The following is a 25976-nucleotide window of genomic DNA, read 5'->3' as shown; positions in this document are numbered from 1 at the left end:
CCGCACTGACAGCCACCTTCCCTTGGCACCCAATGCGGAGGAGGCGCTAGGGACGCACAACTTCCCCTTGTGCCTCCTTTTTACCGCTGCAGCTCTTTTTTTTTTTTTATGTTAATCATTTTTATTGTCAAACAGAAATACAATATGTCACAACATCGAATAGCATAACAATGCAAGAGTAACAGTATATGAACATAGACCATAATTTCACACAAACTCAATAGTTAACATGTATAGTGCCATGATATAATAGTTGAAATAAAGACAAAAATGATATATACATCTGAGTAACTTTCTCAATGTTCCCCCCCTCCACCAGGCATAACAGCATGTGGTTCCCAAAAAGGTGAGAAAAAAAGAAATAAATCAGGACATTTATCATGACATTCAACAGGACACAGGACTGTACTACTATGAAGATGTGAAAGTATAGACGCAGAATATCTAGGAAGAATCTGGTATATATATATATGAGACTATATGCAATAGAGAAAAAACGACAGCAGGTAGGCCGGCTAAGTGATAAATATGCTTCATCAGTAATATTATGCTAGCTTCATTACAACAATTGTGGACAGCACTAAGTAGAGGCAATGAACAGACAAATAGGAACCGAAAAGGTTATGAGGATTGGTACTGTTCTAACCATGTAGAATAGGGTTGCCAGGTTTTAATAAATACAATATATTTAAATCGGTCCCAATGTACTGCCCAGTTGGTAATAAGAAAACAACCTTTGTTTCATAGAGGCCAGACTTGGTATGTGTTGATGTCTCCAATGTAAGGATATTTCCGCTCTGGCTACAATAAAAACTTGTAAAACAAAGTGTTGTGTTTCCCGTTTTTGTTCAGAAATTGGTAGACCCAGGAGTACATGCCACGGTTCTACTACCATAAGATAAGAACATAAGAACATAAGAAAATGCCATACTGGGTCAGACTAAGGGTCCATCAAGCCCAGCATCCTGTTTCCAACAGTGGCCAATCCAGGTCACAAGAACCTGGCAAGTACCCAAAACTAAATCTATTCCATGTTACCATTGCTAATGGCAGTGGCTATTCTCTAAGTGAACTTAATAGCAGGTAATGGACTTCTCCTCCAAGAACTTATCCAATCCTTTTTTAAACACAGCTATACTAACTGAACTAACCACATCCTCTGGCAACAAATTCCAGAGTTTAATTGTGCGTTGAGTAAAAAAGAACTTTCTCCGATTAGTCTTAAATGTGCCACATGGTAACTTCATGGAATGCCCCCTAGTCTTTCTATTATCCGAAAGAGTAAAATAACCGATTCACATCTACCCGTTCTAGACCTCTCATGATTTTAAACACCTCTATCATATCCCCCCTCAGTCGTCTCTTCTTTTGGCTGAGAGAGCCATGAACGCCAAATATTTTAAAATGTAATTCTGTGAGAGCCATACTAACAAAAACCCCCACCCTCCTGATGCCTCCCAAGACCTCCAAAATTAATTTACTACAACCCCCCCCCCTCCTGGCCCCCCCCCCCCCAAGACCTGCCAAAAGTCCCTGGTGTTCCAGCGGGGATCCAGGAGCGATCTCCTGGACTTGGGCTGTCGGCTGCCAGTAGTCAAAATGGCGCAGACGGCCCTTTGCCCTCATTATGTCACTGGGGTCGACTAATGGCGGCGGTAGCCCCTGTGTCATAGAAAGGGCAAAGGGCCGTCGGCTGCCAGTAATCAAAATGGCGTCGACGGCCCTTTGCCCTTACTATGTCACAGGGGCTACCGCCGCCATTGGTCGACCCCAGTGACATAGTGAGGGCAAAGGGCCGTTGGCGCCATTTTGACTACTGGCAGCCGACAGCCCAAGTCCAGGAGATTGCTCCTGGACCCCCGCTGGAACACCAGGTACTTTTGGCAGGTCTTGGGGGGGGGGGGGGGTCAGGAGGGTGGGGGGTTATAGTAAATTAATTTTGGAGGTCTTGGGGGGCATCAGGAGGGTGTAATTCTCACAGAGTTTCGTTTTAAAATATGTGGCGTTCATGGCTCTCTCAGCCAAAAAGGTTCCCGACCCCTGCACTACACCATGAGTCAAAGACCTTCCATACTCTCGCATAAGCCAAAGTAGTCGAGGATCTGCGCGCCCGAAGGAGAATAGATATAACCGCTTCTGGATAACCTTTCTTCCTCAACTGTCGCCGCTCATAAGCCAAGCTGCCAGACAAAAGTGATCCGCCAGATTGAAAGATACCGGACCCTGGCGAAGGAGATTTGGGAGATGACCTAGATGCAACGGCCCGTCCACCGCCAGAATGACGAGATCCGCGAATCACGGGCGCCTTGGCCACTCCAGAGCCACGAGAATCACCAGACCCCGATGAGATTCTATGCGTCTTAACACCTTTCCCACCAGGGGCCATGGGGGAAACACAAAGAAGGAGGTGAGGGGGCCATGGACGCACAAGCGCATTCACTCCTTCCGATCTGTGCTCTCGCCTCCGGCTGAAGAAACGCACCACCTTGGCATTCAGACGAGTTGCCATCAAGTCCAAGCGCGGAACCCCCCCATCGCTGAGTTATGAGATACAGCGCCTCGGCTGACAACTCCCACTCTCCTGGGTCTAGGTGATGCCGACTGAGATAATCCGCCTGAACGTTGTCCACGCCTGCAATATGAGTGGCTGCGATGCGGGATAAATGGCGGTCTGCCCATGCCATCTGGTTTATTTTGTTTTTTTACCTTTGCTGTCTGATCTTCATTTTCTAATTGGTTGGTCACAGGCTTTTTTTCCCCACCTTCCCTTTCTTATTTTTTCCCACCTTCCCTTTCTTATTTTTTTTGCCAATTCCTTTTATATTGTCTTTTTTTCTGTTTCTTTTCTCTCTATCTTCTTCCCTCAAACACACACGTTCTCATTCTCACATGCATTTCTCTCTCTCTCACACACACACACACACAGTCTCTCACTGGCACATGCTGTCTGACTCACACACACAGGCTCTCTCTCACTCCCACATGCTGTCTTGCTCAAGCACATGCCGTCTCTGCAAACATTCAGGTCCTCACTCTCACACACAATCTCTCAACTCATCTCATACACACACTCCCTCTACAGACCCTCAGCCTCTCTCTCACCTCTGGGCCTCCTCTTCGCGGGTCGTCGCAGGATGGGCTCTGCAGCAGCCCTGCTACCAGGCCTCTTCGACTTGGGATTTGCGGCTGCCCGTAAACGCAAGCGCTGCTCCTCTTCTGCACGCGCCGATGCTTCACCTCCTTCCAGCCCACGTGGCTCCGGCAACGTTTACTTCCGGGGCTGCACAGGCAGGAAGGAGGAGGAGCATCAGCGCGTTTAAACGCGATCTTTTTCTTCGGGCCGCGGCCCTGCCTATCTGCTTGTCGCTGCGCCCGGGGGCATTGGGGGGGGGGGGGGGTGGAGGGATCCGGAGGGTGGGGGCATACTAAAAAACTAGTTTAAAGGGTCGGTGCAGCCGATTAAAAAAAAAATTCCCGATAGTCCACGAAACGCTGTGCGTGTCAGCAAAAAGTCTCGGCGTGTCATAGGTTAGCCATCACTGTCCTACATAGTTTCAGAAGGTATAAAAAAAGTCTGCAAGCTAGATAGTACAGCCTAAACAATAATTCATCAGTTGAGCTGCAACTCTATTACAGAAGGCACTGAGTGGGAACTAGGCTGGGTGCTCATGAGGCAGCCTCTTCCCAGTCATGGTTAGCCCCTGTATAGTCTTTCCATCTCTGGTCCATGGCTTTCCAAGGGCTACTCCTCCATGGTGTGGATGAAGTGATCACCATGAATGGAGAGCAGGAGAGTAGCTTCTCAAGCTGAGGTGCATCATTGTGTTGTCCGTTGCCTAAACTTACCCTGCTAGCATACAGCAGTAGTCGTTGCTGATACTGATGTGATTAGACTGTCCAAAGATAACTGCAGGCATTTGGAAGTGCAAGCATGAACTGTCATATGTTGCTACTGCCACAACACTAGAGTGCTCATGCAGTGTGGATGGTAGGGTGCCATCGTCTTGATTCAGGACTAAACAGATTTCCCTCAATGGGATGAATGTGCTGCAGCTGGCCAAGGCACCATCTGATGCCAGTCCTCCTCCTGCTCACAGGACAACTAAGATGCATGCTTTTGGTTTGGTTTATCCTCTCCTGAAAGCCCCATGTGGTTTGCAAAAATGGAGCTAAGCCATGAGGAAAATGACTGAACATGTGCAGTTTATCATGTTCAAGATATTTAGTATTAGCATAGAATTAAGTAGAGAGAACATAGTTTTATGGGTTAGCATGCACACCAATAGTGTTCCTACCCTAGTAAGGCTATTTTCTTTTTAAGTCTGCACACTAAAAAAAAATGTAGGGTTCGATATTCAAAAAAATTGTATGCGGTTAAAATTGGATTTCAATCACATTAATCTAACCAGTTAATTTCCCTACCCCTCACCCCCTGCCAGCTGTCTAAAATCTGTCCACATAAAAATCACTCACCCAGATTCAACTGGCCAAAAAAGGAAAAAAAAAGAACCAAAATAGGCCTGTCCAGGGTAGGTTTTCAAGTTTAGCTGCTAACCTGCTAGATTTCTCCACCATGCTGTGGCTGCACAAATGAATGCCTTATATCTAAAATGTAAGAATTTTGGGTGACTGGATTTAACTGCAGCAATGTCTTTTTGCAGCTTGGGCTTTCAGCTGCTTTGATGCTATGAGAAAGGCACAATATTAAATAAAATAAATAAATCCCTGGCCCAGCAGCAGCAGTGCCTGACGTGCTCAGAATGGCATCAGGCCCCAAATACTCTCACGCAGTAAACTAGCGCCTAAGATTTTCCTAGCTCTGATTATTTCTATCGTACTACTACACACCTACAGCATTAACTTATCTAGCTTGTCACCAGAACTTTTGAGTACATGACTAGCAAATCAAATATTCTTTTTGATTAGATCTGTCATGTTCTTCCACCCATTCATTTGAAATCAAGTCCTTCCAGCACACTCCAACCAAAATGTCTTATTCTTGCTTTCACTGCACTGTTCCTTAACTCAGATTTCCATTTATACTGTGGTTTTGATATTACTATGGAAAACTATGACTTAGAGCCTGCTGTTTCACTGGGAAAAAAAAAAAGGCTCATGTAGGAAATTTTATAAGAATTTAAAGAGGGGAATCGCACATAAATACTGTGAATTATTAAACGTAACTGCACATTCAGTTTGAGTCTAAGTAATCTGCTTCCATACCAATATCCTGCTTTCCTGTTACATTAAAAAAAAAAAAATCAAATTTAGCTTAGGATTATAAAAAAAACACACCTCCTCTACAAAGGGATCTGTCAGTTAATATTTCATCTTAATAACTTAGCTTTACATTGGAATTTCATCTCTCCCACAGCATTAAAGCAGCCGTACCCTCTTGATCAGTAATTATTCCATAAATATTTGCTAAAATACTTACTAAAATGTTTGAACCAAGATTACAAACAATCTTGATAGATGTTTTATGAAAAATGCTATTTAATTTTACTCACATCTCAAAAGTGACATAGAAGACCAAGAATTTGAAAAAGGATTGTATTTTAGACTTGTACTTATCTCAGTTGTTTAGATCAAGTACTGTGAAACCCAAGAGAACTACAATGAAGTATGCATTTAACAGGTGGCTTCTTGTGATAATGATTTGGGCAGCCTTATTGTCCAGACAACCAGGTTTGTCAAGACGTTGTAGAACAAACCTGTATCTAATTACATACTACTTGCTAAACATGCTATGGCCAGAACAGCCAGACAACTCCATTTTATGAAAAACAGCAGAGCAGTCAGTTTTGATAACAGTATTACTCAAAGTTGATATACCCATCCATAGTTCAGAGAATGACTTACACCCAAGAAAAAAAGAATGCTAATTCGGCTGTATTATAAGGCTAGGCTAAACTAAACATTCACTAAAGATCTAGCTTAAGGCTTACAAAGATTACCCATCAAATGTTTCAAGAAACCTTTTAAGGTTTTTCTGCCAGAATTTGCCCATCCTTGAATTAAGAACAAAACAGTTTGCATTTGAAACGTTTCTGTTCAGTTTTATAGCTTACTAAAATCAATGGAAAGAACTATTATGATAAAGAACGAAGTGCTATTTCCTGTTTAGTACATATGCTACAATAATTTGTTTCCAAAAAAAAAACCCACACCCTTTAGAAACATTTTTAAAACATTATGCTTAAGTCCATTGTTATTGAGATTTAAAACATTTTCATTTCAAATTAACAAATCAGAACTCACCCACTAGAATTAAATTGATATTTAAAAAAAAATGGACACGAGATGGCAAGACGTTTAAAATTGTTCTATTAAATAAAGCAAGGACAGAAGATAAAAAAATATTAAGTGAATGAAAGTGAACTGCAATTAAAAAATCTTCAGGGTCAGTCTGTCATGAAGACTTCGTAAAGAAATAAGTAAACTCAAAATTGTCCTCCCAGCATACTAAATGAAAAATCCCTTGATTCTGTATTTTGACCATATCCGAGGACTGACAAGTGTTCTTTATAATCTATATATGCAAAAAAATACGGACATAGTGAACTTCTAAATCCTAATGAAATAACGCTTAACCCTTTCCAAGTTACATTTCAGTAACTATTAAACTATAAAATAAAATTGCGACCCAATCTATAATGGCACATGGGTATAGAACCACCTACAGTATCGTAGAAACAGCTTTTATTTATGTCCCACAATCAAGCTCACCTCCTCGATGTCATTTTTTGTTGTATCTGTCCAGTTCCTGAATCTTTTTATACTTGCAGCTGCAGAATTCTTTTTCTTCTCACTAGAATCACATTGGTTCCTAAACCGATCGGGCAGATTCAGAGAAGATTTTTGCTTCCTCCCCCCAAGTTTGAGGTTTCTCCCCCTTCCAACGGCCTTCATAAGTTATAAATCACACAGGCCTCTCATCCCAGAAGCTCCAGCACAACCAGGGCGGCGCGAAATGACGTCATTTACCAGCGACACACCAACTCCCCCCCGTGCTTTTTACACTTGGAATACCAACAAAGCGCGCGGGCCCACCCCTATCCCTCCTTTCGCTCTGGTCATGCGGCTCTTCTGCCGCCTTGGGAGAAAACGCTGCCCGTACCACAACATTCTCCTGCATGCTCACATCTCAGTGTGGCTCTCAGAAAGTTTGAGCCGCGCGGTACCCGTACTCCGGCGCTTTTCTCGCGATGATTACTGGGGCGCGGGAATACAAACACCACGACCTTTACGTGAGTGAGAGCAGTAGGCGGAACCTCGACAGCCATTTTATACCCGAACCGCAGTCATTAGCAGCTCCTACAAGCAAAGGGAGATTTACGTAGCTTAAACTACATTTCCCGGCGTGCAATTTTCCGATGGTGACGTATTACTGTAAGCTTTTATACGTGTGTGGCCCGGAAGTAAATCCTTTTGCTTTTTTGCAAAGGTAAGAATGGCGGAATTGATGTGGTTCAGCTAAAACTTTCAAGTTAAAATCCAGCGTAATCCTTCATCGAAACTCCTTCTTGCACATACACTTGTGGGTGAGGAGTATTAGAACGAGTTCGCTAAACAGATTTTTCAGGTATCGGTGGTGGTTACCCCGTCTGAAAGGGAGAAAATAGCCGGAAAATAAAAGAGTAGGCCTGTAGCATTTTCTGGTCTTAAGTGTGGCTCTAGACTTAAGTTGCCTTCGAAGTGGGCTCTAAAAGTCTGCTGGAAGTTATTCTTCCAGCGTGGTAGCGGACGTACCAGGTTTTGAAGGGTACCTGCTTAGGACCGTTGTTGCAATGGGCAGGTTGTATAGAAGAAGGGTGAAACGTAAAATAATATTGTTTTAAGAAGCTGCAGTAAGCTCTCTATTTCTCTGAATGCAAAGTATAACTGATTGTATTATTTTCGGCTGGACTTTAAGTACCACTTTTATTTTGACAGATGGCAGGCGATCAGAAAGCTAAGAAGATCAAGAAGCATCATGCCAGCCGTAACCCTGTGCTGGCTAAGGGAATTGGGAAGTATTCTCGTACTGTGATGTATGCTAGAAAAGCCCTGTACAAACGCAAGTACACGGCTCCAGAAACCAAGGTACAGCCACTGTCACATTCTGATTTTATATTCTGAAAGGTATTAATAATGCATAGGAATAAAATCTTTTTTGATGGAAAGAAAATTGTAGAGCAAGAGGTCATAATAAGAAGTTCCGAGGAGGCTGAGTCAAAACCAATGTCAGGAAGTATTTTTTTTCAGGGAATGGTGTGGATGCCCTCTTAGAGGAGGAAGAGAGGACAAACACGGTAATGGAATTCAAACGGGCATGGGATAAACACAGAATTAAAACCCATGTTGACAGGGGTAACCTACACAGAGCAACAATTATCCTAAGATTAAAAAAAATTGCTGGACAGACTAGAGTGCTTGGGTCTTTTTTTCTGTCAACCTTTAGTCTGTCGCTAACTGCATGTTCCTTTCTTTTGATGACTTCTAGATTGAAAAGAAGAAAGAGAAAGCGCCTGCCACTCTTACAAAGCCAGTCGGTGGTGATAAAAATGGAGGCAACCGTGTCGTTAAAGTTCGTAAAATGGTAAGAGGGCACAAGTGGAACTGGGCTAGTAACTTGATTACAAAAGAATCTGAAACTAGACTCCTCTTGTGTGGGGAATTTTGTTAAGGTCTCATGTTATCTGTGCTGTCAAAGGTATACTAGTCTGCTTCGTATCAAGCTCTAGACTTTGGAAAGCTTACCATTCAAAGGACTGCAAGCTTTCCCTTATGCTTCTTTTGAAATAAAAAGTTGCAGCCATAGCCTTGCAACCAATAATGCTTGATGCATTATGTCTCTTTGCTCTTTGGCATAAAGACCTGTGTCTGTTTTTTTTTTTTTTTTAAGTGTGTTGGGAAGTAGTACTCTAACAAGGCACTGCAGGAAATCATTGCAGTACTTTGGAGCATATCTGAAAATCCTGATTGTATTGTTATATTACATCTACAGTGGTTACTTAAATAAAAATAGATGATTCTTGGTTGGTTTTTTTTGCTTGGAAAAGGTGAAATACATGTCAATATTGTACAGAAGCAGATGGCTCAGCATCAATTGACCTTTAAAATAATGACAATTTGCCAGAGAAACTGTTACATTTATTCCCTAGCTACATTTACAGATTTTTGGCTGTTTCATAGAGACTGCAATAGACACAAAGATAGAAGTAGCTGGAAAGCAAGTTTAGTGTTTTAGTTTTGACCTTGACCCCTAGGTTTTTGTTTTGATGTTGCTAAATTTTGCTTTATAAGAGGAAAGCAATCAGCTGTGCAGGGAAAAAATGCTACAGAATATGCTTCTGAAATAGAAGGTCCTGTCCTATAGTGACGGGGCCCCTCATCTGTCAGGGGAGGGAGGGAAGACTACTGGCGGTCAAAGAGCAACACTGAGATGGAGGCATCCCTCAGGCTAGTGGGGGATCACCAGAGCTGCCCACGTATGGCATCAGGAAAAATTTGAAGAAGAGTGAAAAGGAGAAGGGAATTAAAATAACCATTTTAATATAAAATGAATGGTAAAGCCAGATTATTTGATATCACACTCTAATATCACTAATTGGCCTATTTACTAAACATTGCCTCCCCTTTTCCTAGCATGTAGCCATATGGACTCAGAACCAATGGGGGGTGTTCCCTGCTAGCAGATGGAGACTGAGTCAGATTTCAAAGCTGACATCACCCTACATACCCTCCTGTAGTGACCTCAGCCCTCAAGTATTCTTCGTCTCCAGCACCTGTCCCTATGTGGTTGCTGATCTTTTTGGAAGGAGAAATTCTACCTTTTAAATTGAACCCCACTCTCCTGCGGTAATACCTAAAAGGTCCTCCCCTAGTTGAGAATTCCTGAGGCGATTTCCAAGATCCCTCAGAGGTGTGCCTTGGTCCGGTAGCCAGTTCCCGGCATGGACTTTGCTGCTTAAGCAGCTGAAAGGCAGCGGGTGCAGGAAGCAGAGCATAGCAATAACAGCCAAAGCCCTCCCTGTCTGCAGCCGGAGACTGTCTCTGTACTCAGCCTGTACGTGCTGAGCCCAGGTAAAGAAAAAAAAAATTACCTCCTGATTCAGAGATGTTTGGAGAGGTTTTGATAAGATGTCCCCCAGTCTCCTTGCTCGGCACGTCGTACCAACGTCATTCTCGATCCCGTTGGGGTAAGGGGAAGTGGGCTTCAGAGCGGGTTGAGCGGCCCCCAGTGGACCAGGCCCCACTTTAGGCTGGTCGGCACACCGCGTGGTAGGCCCCGGCGGTGCCATCTTGCACGCGTCTTTGTGCATGCCGTATTGCCCTCCATAGAAGGCTCTGCCCATGCGCCGCGCGCATACACATGCACACAACTTCTAACCGCAGAACCAGGAACAGCCGAAGCGCACGGCCTGTGCATATGCCTGGGCGCCCAAAATCTGTACGCATAAACATTTTTAAGCGTGAGCTGCTAGAGCACAATTACTGCCGCCAATGGCGCCGGCAGCCAAGAAGCAGAAGCGCCTTTCTCTCTGTGCTGCTTGCCATATTAGGGCTTCACAGTCTGACCTGGATTTCAACTTATGTCAGCACTGTGAGGAAGCCCAAGGACATTTGGCCTCTCTGGACTTTGCTAAGCCTGCCTCCTCCCATTCAGAGGAAGGGTTAGCCACAGCTTTAACTGGAAGTTCCCCGGATCAGAGTACCACTGAGACTGGACATCCATGGGGGAGGGAAATTCAGTAGCTCCCACCCCAGTACCTCCTGGGTTAGGCATGGACCCGGCTGCCTTGTCTTGGGTGGAATTTTTCCAGGGTCTACAGGCATTTGTACAGGTGCAATCTGCTACTTCGCTTGCCTCTGTTCTGGTGGAACCTTAGCAGATAAGCCCTCCCTCTGCCAGTCTTAGCAGCAGACCTCAAGGCATGTCTCGCCATACCAAGGCCATTCCTGGTAGGGACCCAGATAGCTCAAAAAGAGCAATCTGGACCCCTTGGAAGAAGGGGAAATTCCCCCAAGTTTGAGCGTATCAATCCATGTTGCGGTTTTTTCATAGAGACGAATTGCTGGCCTTGGTTTCCCAGACACTGAAGATGCTGGGAGTCCCTGGGACCGATTCTATGACAGAACCAAAAAATAATCCCATTTTGATCTCCCTATGGAAAGCCTCTTGCTACTTTCCAGTACTGGAAGCCATCCAGGAGTTGACTAACCTGGAATGGGATGCCCTGGAAGCAAGTTTAAAGGGGGAGGGCAAGCGTTAGAAGCTGTATACCCGCTGGATCCAGCAGTGAGAGAGCATTTGTATTTCCCTAAAGTGGATGTGCTGGTCTGTGCCGTCTGTAAGCGAACTACTATCCCAGTGGAAGGAGGAGCGTCCTTAAAGGATGCACACAATAGATGGATGGAGTCATTCTTAAACAAGCCTTTGATGCAGTAACAATAACCTTGCAAATTGCTGCTTCTTGTGCTCTAGGAGTTTGTTTGTGCCTACTCCTCTCTCAGGAGGTGGATGACTCGGGGGGGGGGGGGGGGTGAAATCCAGAGCGGTTATGGAACTTGCTGTGGCCTTTTTAGCAGACGTGGGCTTGGATCTAGTCCATACTTCGGCCAGAGGAGTGGCCTCTGTGGTGGCAGCCAGAAGACAGCGCAGACTCAACCTCCAAGGCCAATCTTACAAAGATGCTCTTTAAGGGATCACTTCTTTTCGGAAACAAAGTGGAAAAGCTGGCCAGAAAATGGGGCGAATCTCCAGTCCCCCCAGCTGCTAGAAGATAAGAGAAAGCAGTTACACAGCCCCTCGCCTATGAGGGGCTGATCCAGGGACTCCCAATTTTTTCGGAGGTCTCAGTCCTTTCAGAGTCGATGGGTCCAGAGAGGGGCAGGCTAGGTTTCAGGTTCATCCCGAACCCCCAATGAAATTGTGCCAACTCACCCTCAGAACAAGGAGGTAAGGGGTTGGCTGTCACTCTTCTACCAAAGGACAAATGGGTACTGGAAGTCATACGAGGATATGCGCTGGAATTTCACATCACTCCTTAGGACGAATTCATGTTGTTTCCTTGCCACTCCCAGCACAAGAAGCAGGCAGTGGAGACTACTCTTTTAAGGCTCCTCAGGATGAGGGCTATAATCCCAGTACCTGCACCCCAGGAAAATACGGAGCGTTATACCATCTATTTCATCATACCAAGAAAGGTTCCTTTTGCCCCATCCTGGACCTTAAGAATATCAATTGGCATCTATAAGTGAATCATTTCCGTATGGAAATATTGCACTCTGATAATGGCCGTACAATCGGGAGAGTTCTTAACCTTACTGGACCGATGCAAGGCTACCTACATATTCCAATCCGTCAAAAACACTGTTTCCTACACTTTGCAGTACTGGGTCATCATTATCCATTCCGAGCACTGCCCCCAGAATATTTTCCAAGATTATGGTGGTTGTAGCGGCAGCATTGAAAAAGAGGGAATTCTGGTGTACCTGTACTTGGATGACTGGTGGATCCTGGCCAGATTTGTGGAAAAGAGTCTCCAAGTGACCAACAGGGTGACCTCCTTGCTTCAGGAACTCCAGTTGAGTTGTAAACCTGGACAGCAGCAGCTTCAAGCCTTCACAGTCCTTGGATTGCCTGGGAGTCCAATTCGACCCCAAGTAGGGCAAGTTCTTCCTTCTGACCATGCGGATAAGGAAGTTGATGAGCACGTTCCCTGTACGTACCAGGATCAGTCCAGACAGCTGGGTTATGCCTCCCCTCCAGCAGATGGAGTCAGAGAGAAAACTGAAAGCACCCCCTAGATATACTGGTGTGCCACCTGCGATCCCTCAGTATATTCTCTGACTCCAGCAGATTGAGAGGCATAACCTGCGGTCCTGGTCTGGTCAGTTTATCGGTACTGGGAAACATTTGAGAAAAAAAAAAAAGAGGGACAAAGATCAATTGGTTTCTTCCCTCCTGTCGTTTGTTTGTCTGTGTCAGTGTCTGGCGCGGCGCGGTTGGAGCTCATTGCGGGCAGGCAGGAGGGCAGTGTCCTCCTTAATTTTCCCGGATTACAGTGTCCTTGAACCTGGGGGAGAGCTTACCGGTGGGCCGGTCACCCTCCCCCCAATTCCAGGGGATTCAGCCCTGAAGGGGGTTTAAAGAGAAAAAAAAAAGTAAAAGTTTTGAATCGGGCTCGCTGAGTCACTTAAGTCCTGTTGGGGACAGGCAGTGAGTTTTATATATATATATATATATATATTTTTTTTTTTCCTTAACCCCGGGCTGCCAGCGTGTTCTTGGACCCGGAGGGGGTGGCTAGTTCACCCGGCGCGCTGTATCTGTGAGGATCCTTCTTCACCTTACCTTTGGCGCCCTTTTTGTGTAGCAGCTCCGTTCGCTGCGCTGATGCCGCGGTCTTTGCTCTGCGTGTCCTGTGGGGGGGCGGGGGCGCGACTCTCCCGAGAGGGTCTCTGTCCCCGATGTTTTCCCGGGGGCGAGGGATCCTCTCGGGGGCCGAGCGCTGCCCGCAGCAGGTCTCCTCTCCCCTCTCCGTCCCGGCATCGCAGCGCTGCAGGCAGTGGTTCTCCGGCCCCTCCTCCCTCGGGGAGGAGTGCGGCGGCCATCTTGGCCATGAGGCAGACTGAATCGTCGGAGGAGGAGGAAATCTCCCCTCCTCCCTCTCCTGGTGCCCAGAGCGCGCGCTCCCAGACCGATTTGGGGACTCCTCGAGCCCCCCTCTCTATAGATGCCCCGAAGAAAGGGTTGAAAAGGGCGGTCCCCTTTTCTTCCGATTTTGTGCTCCTAATGCACAAAGCCTTTTCGCAGGCAGAATCCGGCTGGGAGGCAGAGGCGCCCGCTCCCCCGAAAGTCCCCAGGTCCACTGCCTTGCCCCAGGGGACCCAGCCGGGCGCGGGTTCCTCCGGGGGCCAAGGTCCCCGTCCGCGGGGGGGGGGAGCTGCGGACCCGGAGGACTCAGCCGTGCTGGAGTCCCCGGGGGCTCCGGACTCTTTGACGGCGGATACTCAGGGGGCCGTAGAAGGGGATGACCCCCAGGTGCTAAGTTTGTTTGGAAAGGAGGAATTGAGCTCCCTTATTCTTCACGTGTTGCAGGAGCTAGAGTTAACGACTCTGCCGCAGGAGGCGGACACGTCTACAGGGGATATTGCTATGGCAGGGATTAGAGCTCCCCCGCAGACCTTTCCCTTTCACCACAAGGTCTTACAGATCGTTTCAAAGGAATGGGACCTCCCAGAGGCGTCCCTGCGGGTGAATCGGGCCATGGAAAGGCTATATCCCTTACCCAAGGAGTCATTGGAGCTCTTGAAGACGCCCGCGGTAGATTCGGCTGTCACGGCTGTGGTAAAGCATACGACAATCCCCGTGACGGGGGGTATAGCGTTGAAGGACCTCCAAGACCGCAAGCTTGAGGTTTTATTAAAGCGTATTTTTGACGTGGCTTGCAGCAGCCTTGTGCAGAGGGCCAACCTCCGCTGGGTTCAGCAGCTGCTGACCATGCAGGAGCTCCCGCCGGGAGAGGCTGAGCAGGCGAATTGTGTTGAGGCGGCGGTCGCTTATACTGCGGATGCCCTGTATGACTTGTTGCGTACATCGGCTCGCATTATGTCCTCGGCGGTATCAGCCAGGAGGTTGCTGTGGCTCCGTCGTTGGTCGGCGGACGCCAACTCCAAGGCGAGGTTAGGTTCCTTCCCCTTTAAGGGCAAGTTGCTATTTGGCGAGGAGCTGGACCAGCTTATTAAGGACCTGGGTGACAACAAGGTCTACAAGTTGCCGGAGGATAAGCCTCGGCAACCTCGGTCGTTTGGGAACGCTAGGGCTCGCTTTCGGGGGCAACGGCGTTTCCGTGGGGGAAGAGGGGGTTCCCTTCCCCAGCGGCAGCAGGCGACAAGATCCCAGGCCTGGTCTTCTTCTTCCTTTCGCGGCAGGAGGCCTCTACGCGGGGGCGCTTCCACAGGCTTTCCTGCCATCAAGCCCGCACAATGAAGGTGCGCGGGCCCACTCCTCCGTTCCCATTATCGGAGGTCGGCTGTCCCGGTTCTGGGAGGAGTGGGCCAAGATCACTTCGGATCAATGGGTCCTCGACGTGGTCCGGTACCGCTACGAGTTGGATTTTGTATGTCCCCCCCGGGATCTCTTTCTGGTATCGCCATGCGGGCCGGTAGAAAAACAGGTAGCTATCGCCCAAACGGTCGCCCATCTACAGGCTCTGGGGGGCGGTGGTTCCGGTTCCGCGGGACCAGCTACGGACGGGTCGGTACTCCATATACTTCCTGGTTCCCAAGAAGGAGGGCACCTTCCGACCCATTCTGGATCTCAAAGGAGTAAACAAGGCGTTGCGGGTGCCCCGCTTCCAGATGGAGACCCTCCGGTCTGTTATTGCGGCCGTCCACAAGGGAGAATTTTTGGCTTCTTTGGACCTGACAGAGGCCTATCTTCACATCGGAATAAGAGAACGGCATCAAAGGTACTTGAGGTTCACGGTGATGGGGGACCACTACCAGTTTTGCGCCCTCCCCTTCGGGTTGGCCACCGCGCCGAGGGTGTTCACCAAAGTTCTCGTGGTGGTAGCGGCCTCCCTCCGCCGTCAAGGCGTCCTCGTGCATCCCTATCTCGACGATTGGCTCATTCGAGCAAAGTCACAGGCGGCCTGCAACCGGGCGGTCTCCTTAGTGGTGCACCAGCTGCAGGAGTTGGGTTGGGTAGTCAACTTCACGAAGAGCAGACTCGAACCGACCCAACAGCTGGAGTTCCTGGGAGCTCGGTTCGACACCTTGGTGGGCAAGGTTTTTCTTATGCAGCAACGCATGGTCAATCTCATGACTCAGGTACGGCGCCTGTTGGAACTCGAGATGCCCACGGTCTGGGATTATTTACAGGTCATTGGTCATATGGTGTCTACTATGGAAATGGTACAATGGGCTTTTGCGCATATGCGTCCATTACAAAGAGCACTTCTATCTCGCTGGGATCCCCGCTCGGAGGAGTACGGGATAGAATTGCCTTTGCTGGAGCCGGCTCGCTCCAGTCTCTCTTGGTGGCTGACTCCAGCCAATCTTCTACAAGGGGTGGCCCTCGAACCCCCGCCTTGGTTGGTGGTGACAACGGATGCCAGCCTGTCGGGCTGGGGAGCGGTCTGCCAGTCCCGTGCGGTCCAGGACACCTGGTCTGCACTCCAAGCGACTTGGTCCATCAACCGATTGGAGACCAGAGCGGTCCGCCTGGCCTTGCGTTGTCTCCTTCCACTGGTACGCGGACGAGCAGTAAGAGTTCTGTCGGACAATGCGACCACAGTGGCGTACATAAATCGACAAGGAGGCACAAAAAGTCTGGCGGTAGCGACCGAGGCGGCGCTGTTGATGTCTTGGGCGGAAAGGCACATAGACCGTCTCGCGGTCACCCACATTGCCGGCGTGGACAACGTTCAAGCGGATTTCCTCAGCCGGCAGCACCTGGATCCAGGAGAATGGGAGATCTCGTCGGAAGCAATGGCTCTCATTGCGAGGCGTTGGGGGACTCCGCGCTTGGACCTCATGGCGACCCGTCAAAATGCAAAGGCGGTGCGCTTCTTCAGCCGGAGGAGAGAGCACGCGTCAGAAGGAGTGGACGCGCTAGCACTTCCGTGGCCTCGTCACATTCTTCTTTGTGTTCCCTCCGTGGCCCCTCGTAGGGAAAGTACTACGACGCATAGAGTCCCATCACGGTCCGGTGATCCTCGTGGCTCCGGAATGGCCGCGGCGTCCGTGGTTCGCGGATCTGGTCAACCTGGCAGTTGACGGCCCACTGCGTCTCGGTCATCTTCCCAATCTTCTTCGTCAGGGTCCAGTATTTTTCGATCTGGCGGATCGTTTTTGTCTGGCGGCTTGGCTTATGAGAGGAAGCAGTTGAAGAAGAGAGGTTATTCGGACGCGGTGGTGTCTACTCTCCTTCGGGCCCGTCGGTCGTCCACTACGCTCGCCTACGCGAGAGTTTGGAAAGTTTTCCATGATTGGTGTGACACGGTGGGTACTTCAGCCAGACGTTCATCTGTGGCGGATATCCTTATGTTCTTACAAGATGGATTGAAGAAGGGGTTAGCATATAATTCGCTCCGAGTTCAGGTGGCGGCCTTGGGATGCTTGCGAGGTAAGGTAGAAGGCTCTTCCCTTGCGAGTCATCCGGATGTGGCGCGTTTTTTGCGAGGGGTTAGAAACTTGCATCCTCCCGTCAGGCTTCCCTGTCCGTCTTGGAACTTGAACTTGGTACTCCGTGGCTTGTGTGCGGCTCCGTTTGAACCCATTAAGGCGGCTTCCTTGAAGGATCTGACTCTCAAGGCTGTCTTCCTTGTGGCCATTTCTTCGGCTCGTCGGGTGTCGGAGCTTCAGGCTCTCTCTTGCAGGGAACCGTTCTTGCGCATATCGGCGTCAGGGGTTTCCCTACGGACCTTTCCTTCCTTCCTACCCAAGGTGGTCTCCGCGTTTCATGTCAACCAAACGGTGGAATTACCTTCCTTTTCGGACAAGGAACTGCAGTCTTCTCAGGGTAGGGACTTGAGGCGTCTGGATGTCCGTAGGATTCTTTTACGCTATTTGGAGGTTACCAATGACTTTAGAAAGTCAGATCACCTGTTCGTGTTGTGGAATGGGCCCAAGAAGGGTCTTCAGGCTTCTAAAGCTACGATTGCACGCTGGCTAAAGGGTGCTATTGCGGCCACGTATGTTGGATGTGGTAAGCCTATTCCTGCTGGGCTTAAAGCTCATTCTCTGCGTTCGCAAGCGACTTCATGGGCAGAGAATCACTTGGTCTCTTGCCAAGAGATATGCAGGGCGGCCACATGGAAATCCTGGCATACTTTTGCCAGGCATTATCGCCTGGATGTTCGTGGTCCTCCTGCAGAGTCCTTTGGGAGCAGTGTAATTCGAGCGGGACTCTCAGGGTCCCACCCCAGTTAAGGCGGCTTGGGTACATCCCAGCTGTCTGGACTGATCCTGGTACGTACAGGGAAAGGAAAATTAGGTTCTTACCTTTGCTAATTTTCGTTCCCGTAGTACCATGGATCAGTCCAGATGCCCGCCCTCAGTACTTCTGGGAGTCCGCTCATGTTCCTTTCTGTTATTTTCTTCCATTACAGTTTGTATTGGTAATAGATGCCACAGTTTCGAGGTGAAGTGTCTCCTTTCCTCGTGTTTTATGGTTCGCTCTGTGGTGTCCTGTTTGTTATGTCTGGTTTTACCTGTTCTCAAGGAGGTTTCTACTTGATCTGGTCATTTAGGTTCTGATTTAGATCACAATTTTTTGACATTCTCTTGGGGGTACAGTTGAAGGTGATTCATTCCTTATTTCTGCTTTGATATCACATATACTGAGGGATCGCAGGTGGCACACCAGTATATCTAGGGGGTGCTTTCAGTTTTCTCTCTGACTCCATCTGCTGGAGGGGAGGCATAACCCAGCTGTCTGGACTGATCCATGGTACTACGGGAACGAAAATTAGCAAAGGTAAGAACCTAATTTTCCTATATGCCAGACTGTGTGGAGCTATCTCCACGTTCTCGGTTTGATGGCGGCAACCCTGGAAGTGATGCCTTGGGCAAGGGCACACGTGACCACTTCAGTGCTCACTGCTGTCATGTTGGAACCTGACGTCTCGAAACTCTAAATTCATCTCCACTTGCCGATGGGTGTTTGCCCTTGGCTCCAGTCGTGGCTGCAGGAAGCTCATCTGAGTAGGGGTGTGCCCCTGTCCTCACCGAACTGGCTGTCTTCACTCCAGATGCGAGTTTCCGGGGCTGGGGAGCTCGCTGTCAGAAACTGTTGGCTTAGGGACGTTGGACCGAAGAAGATGTCCTCTGGAACATCAGCCGCCTGGAATCCTGGGCAGTCAGAATGGCGTGTCTACAATTCAGCCACAGACTCCAGGGTTGAGTGATTCGCATGGTGTTTGATAACGCAATGATGGTAGGCTACATCAACTGCCAGTGTGGAACCAAGAGTCAGCAAGTGTCACAGGAGAAAGATCTCCTTATGGAATGCGTGGAAATACATCTACAGATGATCTCTGCTTCCCACATCACAGGAAAAGACAACTCAGAGCAGACTTTCTAAGCAGGGAGAGTCTGGGTCAAGGAGAGTGCGTGTTGTCTGCCAAAGCCTTTCAACTGATGGTAGATCGCTGGGGCCTCCCAGCCATCGACTTGCTGGCCACATCTCACAATGCGAAGGTTTCCCGATTCTTCAGTAGCAGAAGAGATCCGTGATCCCTGGAGTTCGACACTCTCGTTCAGACCTGGCTGAAGAGTTGCTATACACGTCCATCCATGGCCCCTGCTTCATAGAATCGAGCACAGGGGATTAGTCCTACTAGTAGCTCCAGATTAGCCCAAGCATCCGTGGTATGTGGACATGTCGAGACTTCTAGTGGAGAAACCGCCCCCCACCCCCCCCCCCCCCCAATGCATAGGGACCTGCTACAGCAGGGATCAGTCCTTCACGAGGATCCGACTTGATTCTGTCTTACCGTCTGACCCTTGAGAGGGCTCGCGTCATGAAGCGAGGATATTCTCTAGCGGTAATTGCCACCCTACTCTGCGCTCGGAAGTTCTCTACGTCCCTAGCATGTATGCGGGTCTGGAGAGTATTTGAGGCCTGGTGTGAGGAACGTGGTGTGTCCCATCCCCCCCCTCAGGTGTTCAAAATCCCACTTATTCTGGAATTTTTGCAGGATGGCTTGAATAAAGGTTTGGCCCTTAACTCTGAAGGTGCAGGTAGCACACATCTCCCGTTTTGGGGCGAGGTGAACATATCCCCCTGTCGGCTCATCTGGACATGGCCCTTTTTTCTGAAAGGGGTGAAGCACCTCCGACCAGCCCGTACGGTGGCCGGTTCCCTCGTGGAATCTTAATCTAATATTGGAAGTTTTGTCAGGGCCCTCCTTTCGGCCACTGCACAGTCTTTCTTGCGTTTATTAACCTTGAAAACTGTGTTCCTGGTGGCTATAAGCTCGGTATGTCACATCTCTGAACTGCAGGCATCGTCTTGCCAGGAACCATTCCTCCGGATGTCTGCAGGAACATTACAGCTTCATATCGTTCCACCCATCTTGCCCCAAGTAGTCTCGGAGTTTCATTTAAATCAGTCCATTTCGTTGCCATCCTTAGATAAGCACAAGGACACAGAAGAATACCGCCTCCTCCGTCATTTGAATGGCAGCAGACGTTTGGTGTGGTATCTGGAAGTTTCAGAACTGGTCCGAAAGACGGTGGAAGGAATCGAGGCGAACCAGCTTTACAGGCTACCATAGCTTGCTGGATTAAGGAGGTGGTCACGGGAGCCTATGTGGAGATAGGAAAGCAATTACCTTCTCAGGTTAAAGCTTATTCCACTAGGGCTCAGGTGGTCTCATTGCCATCTCCTGTCGATATCTGCCAGCAGCAACGTGATCCTCCTTGCAGATCTCCAGGTTCTATTGCTTGGACATACAGGTCTGAGAGGATGCAGCCTTTGTAAAGGCGGTGTTAACTGGACCGCAGGCAGCCCCTCGCCCTGATCGGGAGTAGCTTTTGTACATCCCATTGGTGCTGGGTCCTTCTGGCTACACGCTAGGAAATGGCGAAATGACTTATCTGATAGTTTTGTTTTCCTTAATGTAGCCAGATGGACTCAGCATCCCACTCTCAGTTGCCCAAGAACAGTGCCAAGGATTCGCCCATGGAGTGGATATCTAATCCAAGAGATTACTGGTAACCCTTTATCCAGTCCCTAATCAGGGCACCTACATTTTCATCGGTGTTTGGTTGAGTACAGTTACAGTTATCTGTTTTTAATCATATCTTTAATCAAGTTTTTTCACTAGTAGGTTCACAGTGGCTTTTGAAGAGAGTACTGGGGGGCTGAGGTCCCCTCAGAGGTGTATATATGGGTGATGTCAGCTTTGAAACCTGACTCCATCTCCATCGGCTGGTAGAGGAGCATAAACCCTTTGGTCCTGAGTCCATCTGCCTACACTAAGGAAATTGAAATTATCAGGTAAGTAGTTTCTCCATTTGTGTCTGTGGTAAATATCAGAGATGGGAAAACTATAGCCTGTGGGAGCTTTTGGTTTGGCTTGAGGTAATGAGACAGGTCCAAGCCCGTGACAGTAGGAAGAGCAGAGGCATAAGTGACAGCGCATTCGTTTACTGAACTTCCCCTGCTTCGTATACTTCAGGGGGATTTGCCCTCCCCCCACCCCTCCCCACACACACTTCCTGGACTGGGCACTCAGGGTGGCCTTTGGGCTGAAAAGTTTGCCTACCCCTGGGAAAATGCTTACATAGGGCCCTAACCATTACAGTTGTAATTGATAAGTAAAAATGACTGAGTGTCAAACTTAAGCAAAAGCTGGTTATATTAATTTACTTTCTTGGGGCCAAATGTACTAGTTTCTTTGTTTCTGTGTAGTGAAAACCACCTAGTACATGGAAGTCTTTTCTGGATGTCTGCAGAATGCTGAAATGCACTTTTTTTGGCTATAAAAGTGCATGGAATGAGTAACTAGTCTTGTTTTTTCTTCAGCCACGTTACTATCCAACAGAAGATGTTCCCCGCAAACTTCTGAGTCATGGCAAAAAGCCCTTTTGCCAACATAAGCGGAGGCTGCGGGCCTCTATCACACCAGGAACGGTTCTGATCCTCCTTACTGGCCGTCACAGGGGAAAGGTAAGAACCCTCACCATCACAACTAACCATGCCCAAGTTTTTAAACGTTATTTCTTTACTTCTATAATGTTCTGTTTTTTAGCGGAAAACCAATGTGTTGGGATACACCTAGGATTAATAATAATATATATATTTATATATGTTCTGTAGTGTGTAAAATCTTACCGATGAGTACATTAGCACTTGTTATAAGGCATATTAGAATTTCATATTAGCATTAATGGAAATTTAGCATGCACAGTGATCCAGTGAAATCAGGCTAGTGTTTTATGTGCACCAGTGACATTTTTATTTTGAAATTGCCCTTGATCATATAGTGCATTTGTTACGGAGCAGTGACTCAAAGATCACAGGTTACCACTTCTACTACAGAAATGCAGGGTTAACTTATTACATGGAAAAAGCCGCTCAGAAATGCTCTGCTTTTCTTCTCTTTGTTAACAGCATGTGGTCTTCTTGAAGCAGCTTCCAACTGGCTTGCTTCTTGTAACAGGTAAGAACGTTGTACATTTCTTTGAGTTTTAATCACTTTTACTACTTAGCTGTGTGGCAAATTCCTACCTGTGCCCTGCAGTTTTCAGGCAGTTTGTCTCCTGATAGAGATTAGTACCGCTCATTCTGCAGCTAGAAACTAGATCTGTCGAGCGGGACAGCAGTAGCAAACAGCAAGGTCTGTTTCTGGTATTAGGTCTTGAATCTCCATCATGTACATGCATTTTGAAGAGCAAATGAGAAAAATTGAATATTGTTGCCATGTGAGGTGAGCAGTTACTGGTTAAGTGTTACAAAGTAATCATCAGAATCGGAAATGCCTTTCACGCTGAATCAACATTGTAGATTAGCTTTGGACAAATCTTTTGATCAGAGGGCCACATCAGGTGGCATCCTGTGCTGCCAGAATGGGGGTGGGAGAGGGACATCCATACACTAGTCTGCCGCTGCTTCCGCCAGAAAAGCTGGGGAAAACAGTCACTACGCTTTCAACTAATACTGCTGGGTCTCAAATTGCCACCACAGGGTCAGAAGTTGCTGGAAATCAAATGTGGTGCCAGGTTCATTAAGGCTTTTCTCCCATTGTGTCTGTGAAAAACCCTTAGTGAATCAGGTACATGGGTTGTAGTTTGTCCATCTCTGTTGTAGATTCCTTTTTTAGCTCAAACAAGTAAAACTGTATTGGATCAAATTCATTGCTTAAGTATAATTGCTGGGACAGAAGGGAGTGAGTCTGTTTGCATAGCTCCCTTAGCCTGTCCCCATGTGGACTGCTGTTGGTTTAAGTGATGTGAATCAGATTCTGGGTACAGGGATCATGTACTTAAGTCTTAACGGGTTTGCTGTTTTCTAAAGGCAGAAATGCTACTTGAAATAAGCAACTACAATTTTTCTTTTGTAATTAGGGCCTTTGGCCATAAACCGTGTCCCTCTGCGCAGAGCACATCAGAAGTTTGTCATTGCCACGTCTACTAAACTTGATATTGCTGGTTTAAAAATCCCTAAACATCTCACGGATTCCTATTTCAAGAAGAAGAAGCTGCGCAAGCCCAAACACCAAGAGGGAGAAATCTTTGACACTGAGAAAGAAGTAAGAATGTTTTCTGGCTTTTCGTAAATCTTTTGAACATTACTTCAGACATGACAAAGTAACACAGATCATTGAAACTCGCCAAGAGATGTCTGCTATGAAAATTATTAAAAGGTTATGAAACTAGCATGGTGTGCAAAAATGAAATGTTTTAGACAGGCATATTGACATTTATAAGCATTTGTGGAAAAGTGATTAGAAAACCCGAGCCCTTAGAACTTTTCTTTTTGTGCTTTCTTGCTTTTTTGTTAGTTTTTTATTTATTATTATTATTATTATTATTATTATTTTATTTTATTTATTTTTTATTTTTTTTGCTTTTCAGGGTCTATGTATGTTTTTGCTTGTTTTGTTTCATTTTTTTTCCTCTCCCCTGCATTCTCTCTTCTTTTCTGGCAGGGAGCAGGCCCAGGCTGACTACAGTAGTAGTGCGTCTCATCGTTTCTGCAATTTTTAACCAACCTAGTGCTTGAGAATTTTCCACTCCTGGTTATGAGCATTTGCTAACCTCATATATAATTCTTTGCTCATCAACTGTACATAAGTACAACTGCTTACTTTAGACCCCAAATTCAATGGTTACAATTTGCGCCCTTGGTAATGGAGTGGAGTTTGCTTTGGGTTAGATAGGCTGGATTCAACAGGTGCCATAACTAGCACCAAGAATTTAGAAATGGTAGAAACTAATAGTAGCACAGTAGAGCAACTAGTTAATGCAGTTAATTTTAAATCCAGTTTATGAAATGTCTAGTTACATCCAGTTGGTTATCCTTTTATTGGTGCTCATTTTTCCTACTTCAGGAGGCTGGAAGACTAAATTTCATGTAATCCGCTTAGAATTGAGGATAAGCAAAATAAATATTAGAAATTAATAAATAAATATATTGACCATGTCAGATTTTGAACTGGTTACCATGAAATAGTGGTCTTGGGACTTGTTTAGTCAGTTTGATCTTCAGGGAATCCATAAAAAAAATATGGATCTCCTGCAAACCAGACTGGCCAAGTCAGCTATGCAGTATCTTTCATAACTGTAAAGTGAAGCTTGTTACAGGAGTCAGGTACATTTTGTTAATATTGGACTGATTTTGTCTTTATTTTCCACAGAAATATGAGGTAACGGAGCAACGCAAGACAGACCAGAAGGCTGTAGACACTCAACTCCTGCCTTTAGTCAAGAAAGTGCCCCAGCTCCGTGGTTATTTGCGTTCCACATTCTCCCTCTCCAATGGAGTTTATCCTCATAAATTAGTGTTCTAAAAGTTTTACAAAAAAAAACTCATTAAAAATGTTAAACTGTATTTTTTGAATTTTGTTTCTATTACTAGTCTTTTAACAGTTAATGCAGATTTTAGCCTTCTGTTTAGTACATTCGGGGTAAATTTTAAAAGCCCAGCACGCCTATGTTGCATAGGCCGCAGGCGCGCATAAATCCCGGGACTTTTCTTGGGCGTGTCGGGGTGAATTAAGAGGATTCTACAGCCTCCAGAGGGTTGCTAGGTCCTGGTGGGGCCATCCCCTCTGGTATTAGAGGCACCTGAGCAGAGAGTCAGGGACCTTCCCTTGCTCTAGGCGGTCAGGGTTGATACCGGGGAGCCTGGTCCACTCACCCTGAGAGGGACCTGTAACCTGCAGCCTGTTTCTCTCGCCAAAGTTGATGTAAAAAAAAAAAGAGAGCCTCGGCGAGAAGGGGAGGGCACCGGGGGGTGTACTATGAGGCTGCAGCAGGTAGGTGGGCCGTTAGGGGGTTCCTGTTCCGACCGCAGGCGAGTCTTTACTCTGCCAGGGTTCTCCGATGTCATTCGAGCTCCCGCTTGTTCACTCCCACCCCCCCACCACCGATCCAGATGCGTGGTACAGCCTGTGGGGGTTTGCGAGCCCAGCTCTCTCACGGGGTTTGCTCCATGTTCCTCCCTGGTTGGGTGGGCACATCTGTTAATGATTCGGGATCTCAAAGCAATATCGCTCCGGTTTTTCAGTCATCGGAGAGACCACGGGTCGAAAGGAGTGGATGCTCTTGTCCTTCCGTGGCCTCGCGGTGTACTACTTTGTGTTTCCGCCTTGGCCACTAGTGGGCAAGAACGTGCGTCGGATAGAGAACCATGTGGGGTCTGTCATACTGGTAGCCCCAGAGTGGCGCCGAAGGCCGTGGTTTGCGGATCTGATCTCGTTGGCGATCGGTCCGGTGCGTCTCGCCCATCTTCCGAATCTTCTTTGACAAGGTCCAGTATTTTTAGATCGAGCGGATCGCTTTTGTCTAGCGACCTGGCTTATGAGAGGAGGCAATTGAGGAAGAGGGGATTTTCGGATTCGGTTATTTCTACCCTCTTGCAAGCACGGAAATCATCCACGTCATTGGCCTATATTCGTGTTTGGAGAGTTTTCAATTCTTGGTGCCAAGTTTTGAACGTCCCCCCCCCCCCCCCCGCATCTGGCTACAGTGGCACACATCCTATCCTTCCTGCAGGAGGGGCTGAAGAACGGTCTAGCTTACAGTTCTCTCCGGGTGCAGGTTGCGGCACTGGGTTGCCTGCGGGGCAAGATTGATTTTTCGCTGGCAGCTCATCCAGATGTGTCCCATTTTTTGAAGGGGGCCAAGCATTTGCACCCGCCGGTACGACAAATTTGTCCTTCCTGGAGCTTGAATTTAGTTCTTAAGGGCTTATGTGGTCTTCCTTTTGAGCCCCTCCGGCGGGCTACGTTGAAGGATTTGACACCAAAACT

At 47.5% G+C, this 25976-nt stretch overlaps 2 protein-coding genes across 3 annotated transcripts in view; one reads left to right on the top strand and one right to left on the bottom strand.

Moving 5' to 3' along the window:
* The window catches only part of PTPN11 (protein tyrosine phosphatase non-receptor type 11), a 90111-nt gene extending 82876 nt beyond the window's left edge, over positions 1-7235 (bottom strand). Inside the window, exon 1 of one of the 2 annotated variants that reach the window (XM_029619327.1) lies at positions 6730-7235. In XM_029619327.1, the coding sequence (XP_029475187.1) occupies positions 6730-6743 (14 nt within the window). In that variant the 5' untranslated portion in view covers positions 6744-7235. The remainder of the gene's footprint in view (positions 1-6729) is intronic. The other variant, XM_029619326.1, reaches the window with a different exon arrangement.
* Positions 7236-7462: 227 nt separating this feature from the next.
* Positions 7463-24553, top strand: RPL6 (ribosomal protein L6). Its single transcript, XM_029619328.1, has 7 exons — positions 7463-7585; positions 7936-8085; positions 8486-8581; positions 21527-21670; positions 22115-22163; positions 23068-23252; positions 24360-24553. The coding sequence occupies exons 2-7, from the start codon at positions 7936-7938 to the stop codon at positions 24510-24512; spliced, it is 777 nt and encodes a 258-aa protein (XP_029475188.1). The 5' UTR covers positions 7463-7585; the 3' UTR covers positions 24513-24553.
* The last annotated feature ends 1423 nt before the right edge of the window (positions 24554-25976 follow it).

This window comes from Rhinatrema bivittatum, chromosome 11, assembly GCF_901001135.1.
Source record: "Rhinatrema bivittatum chromosome 11, aRhiBiv1.1, whole genome shotgun sequence".
In the NCBI taxonomy this organism is placed as follows: Eukaryota; Metazoa; Chordata; class Amphibia; order Gymnophiona; family Rhinatrematidae; genus Rhinatrema; species Rhinatrema bivittatum.
This window is presented reverse-complemented; position numbering and strand designations above follow the sequence as displayed.

Coding starts and splice junctions, on each gene's coding strand:
- RPL6 (XM_029619328.1), top strand. CDS start 7,936: ATGGCAGGCGATCAGAAAGCTAAGAAGATCAAGAAGCATCATGCCAGC. Junction 8,086..8,485: donor ACACGGCTCCAGAAACCAAG/GTACAGCCACTG, acceptor GATGACTTCTAG/ATTGAAAAGAAGAAAGAGAA. Junction 21,671..22,114: donor CTGGCCGTCACAGGGGAAAG/GTAAGAACCCTC, acceptor CTTTGTTAACAG/CATGTGGTCTTCTTGAAGCA.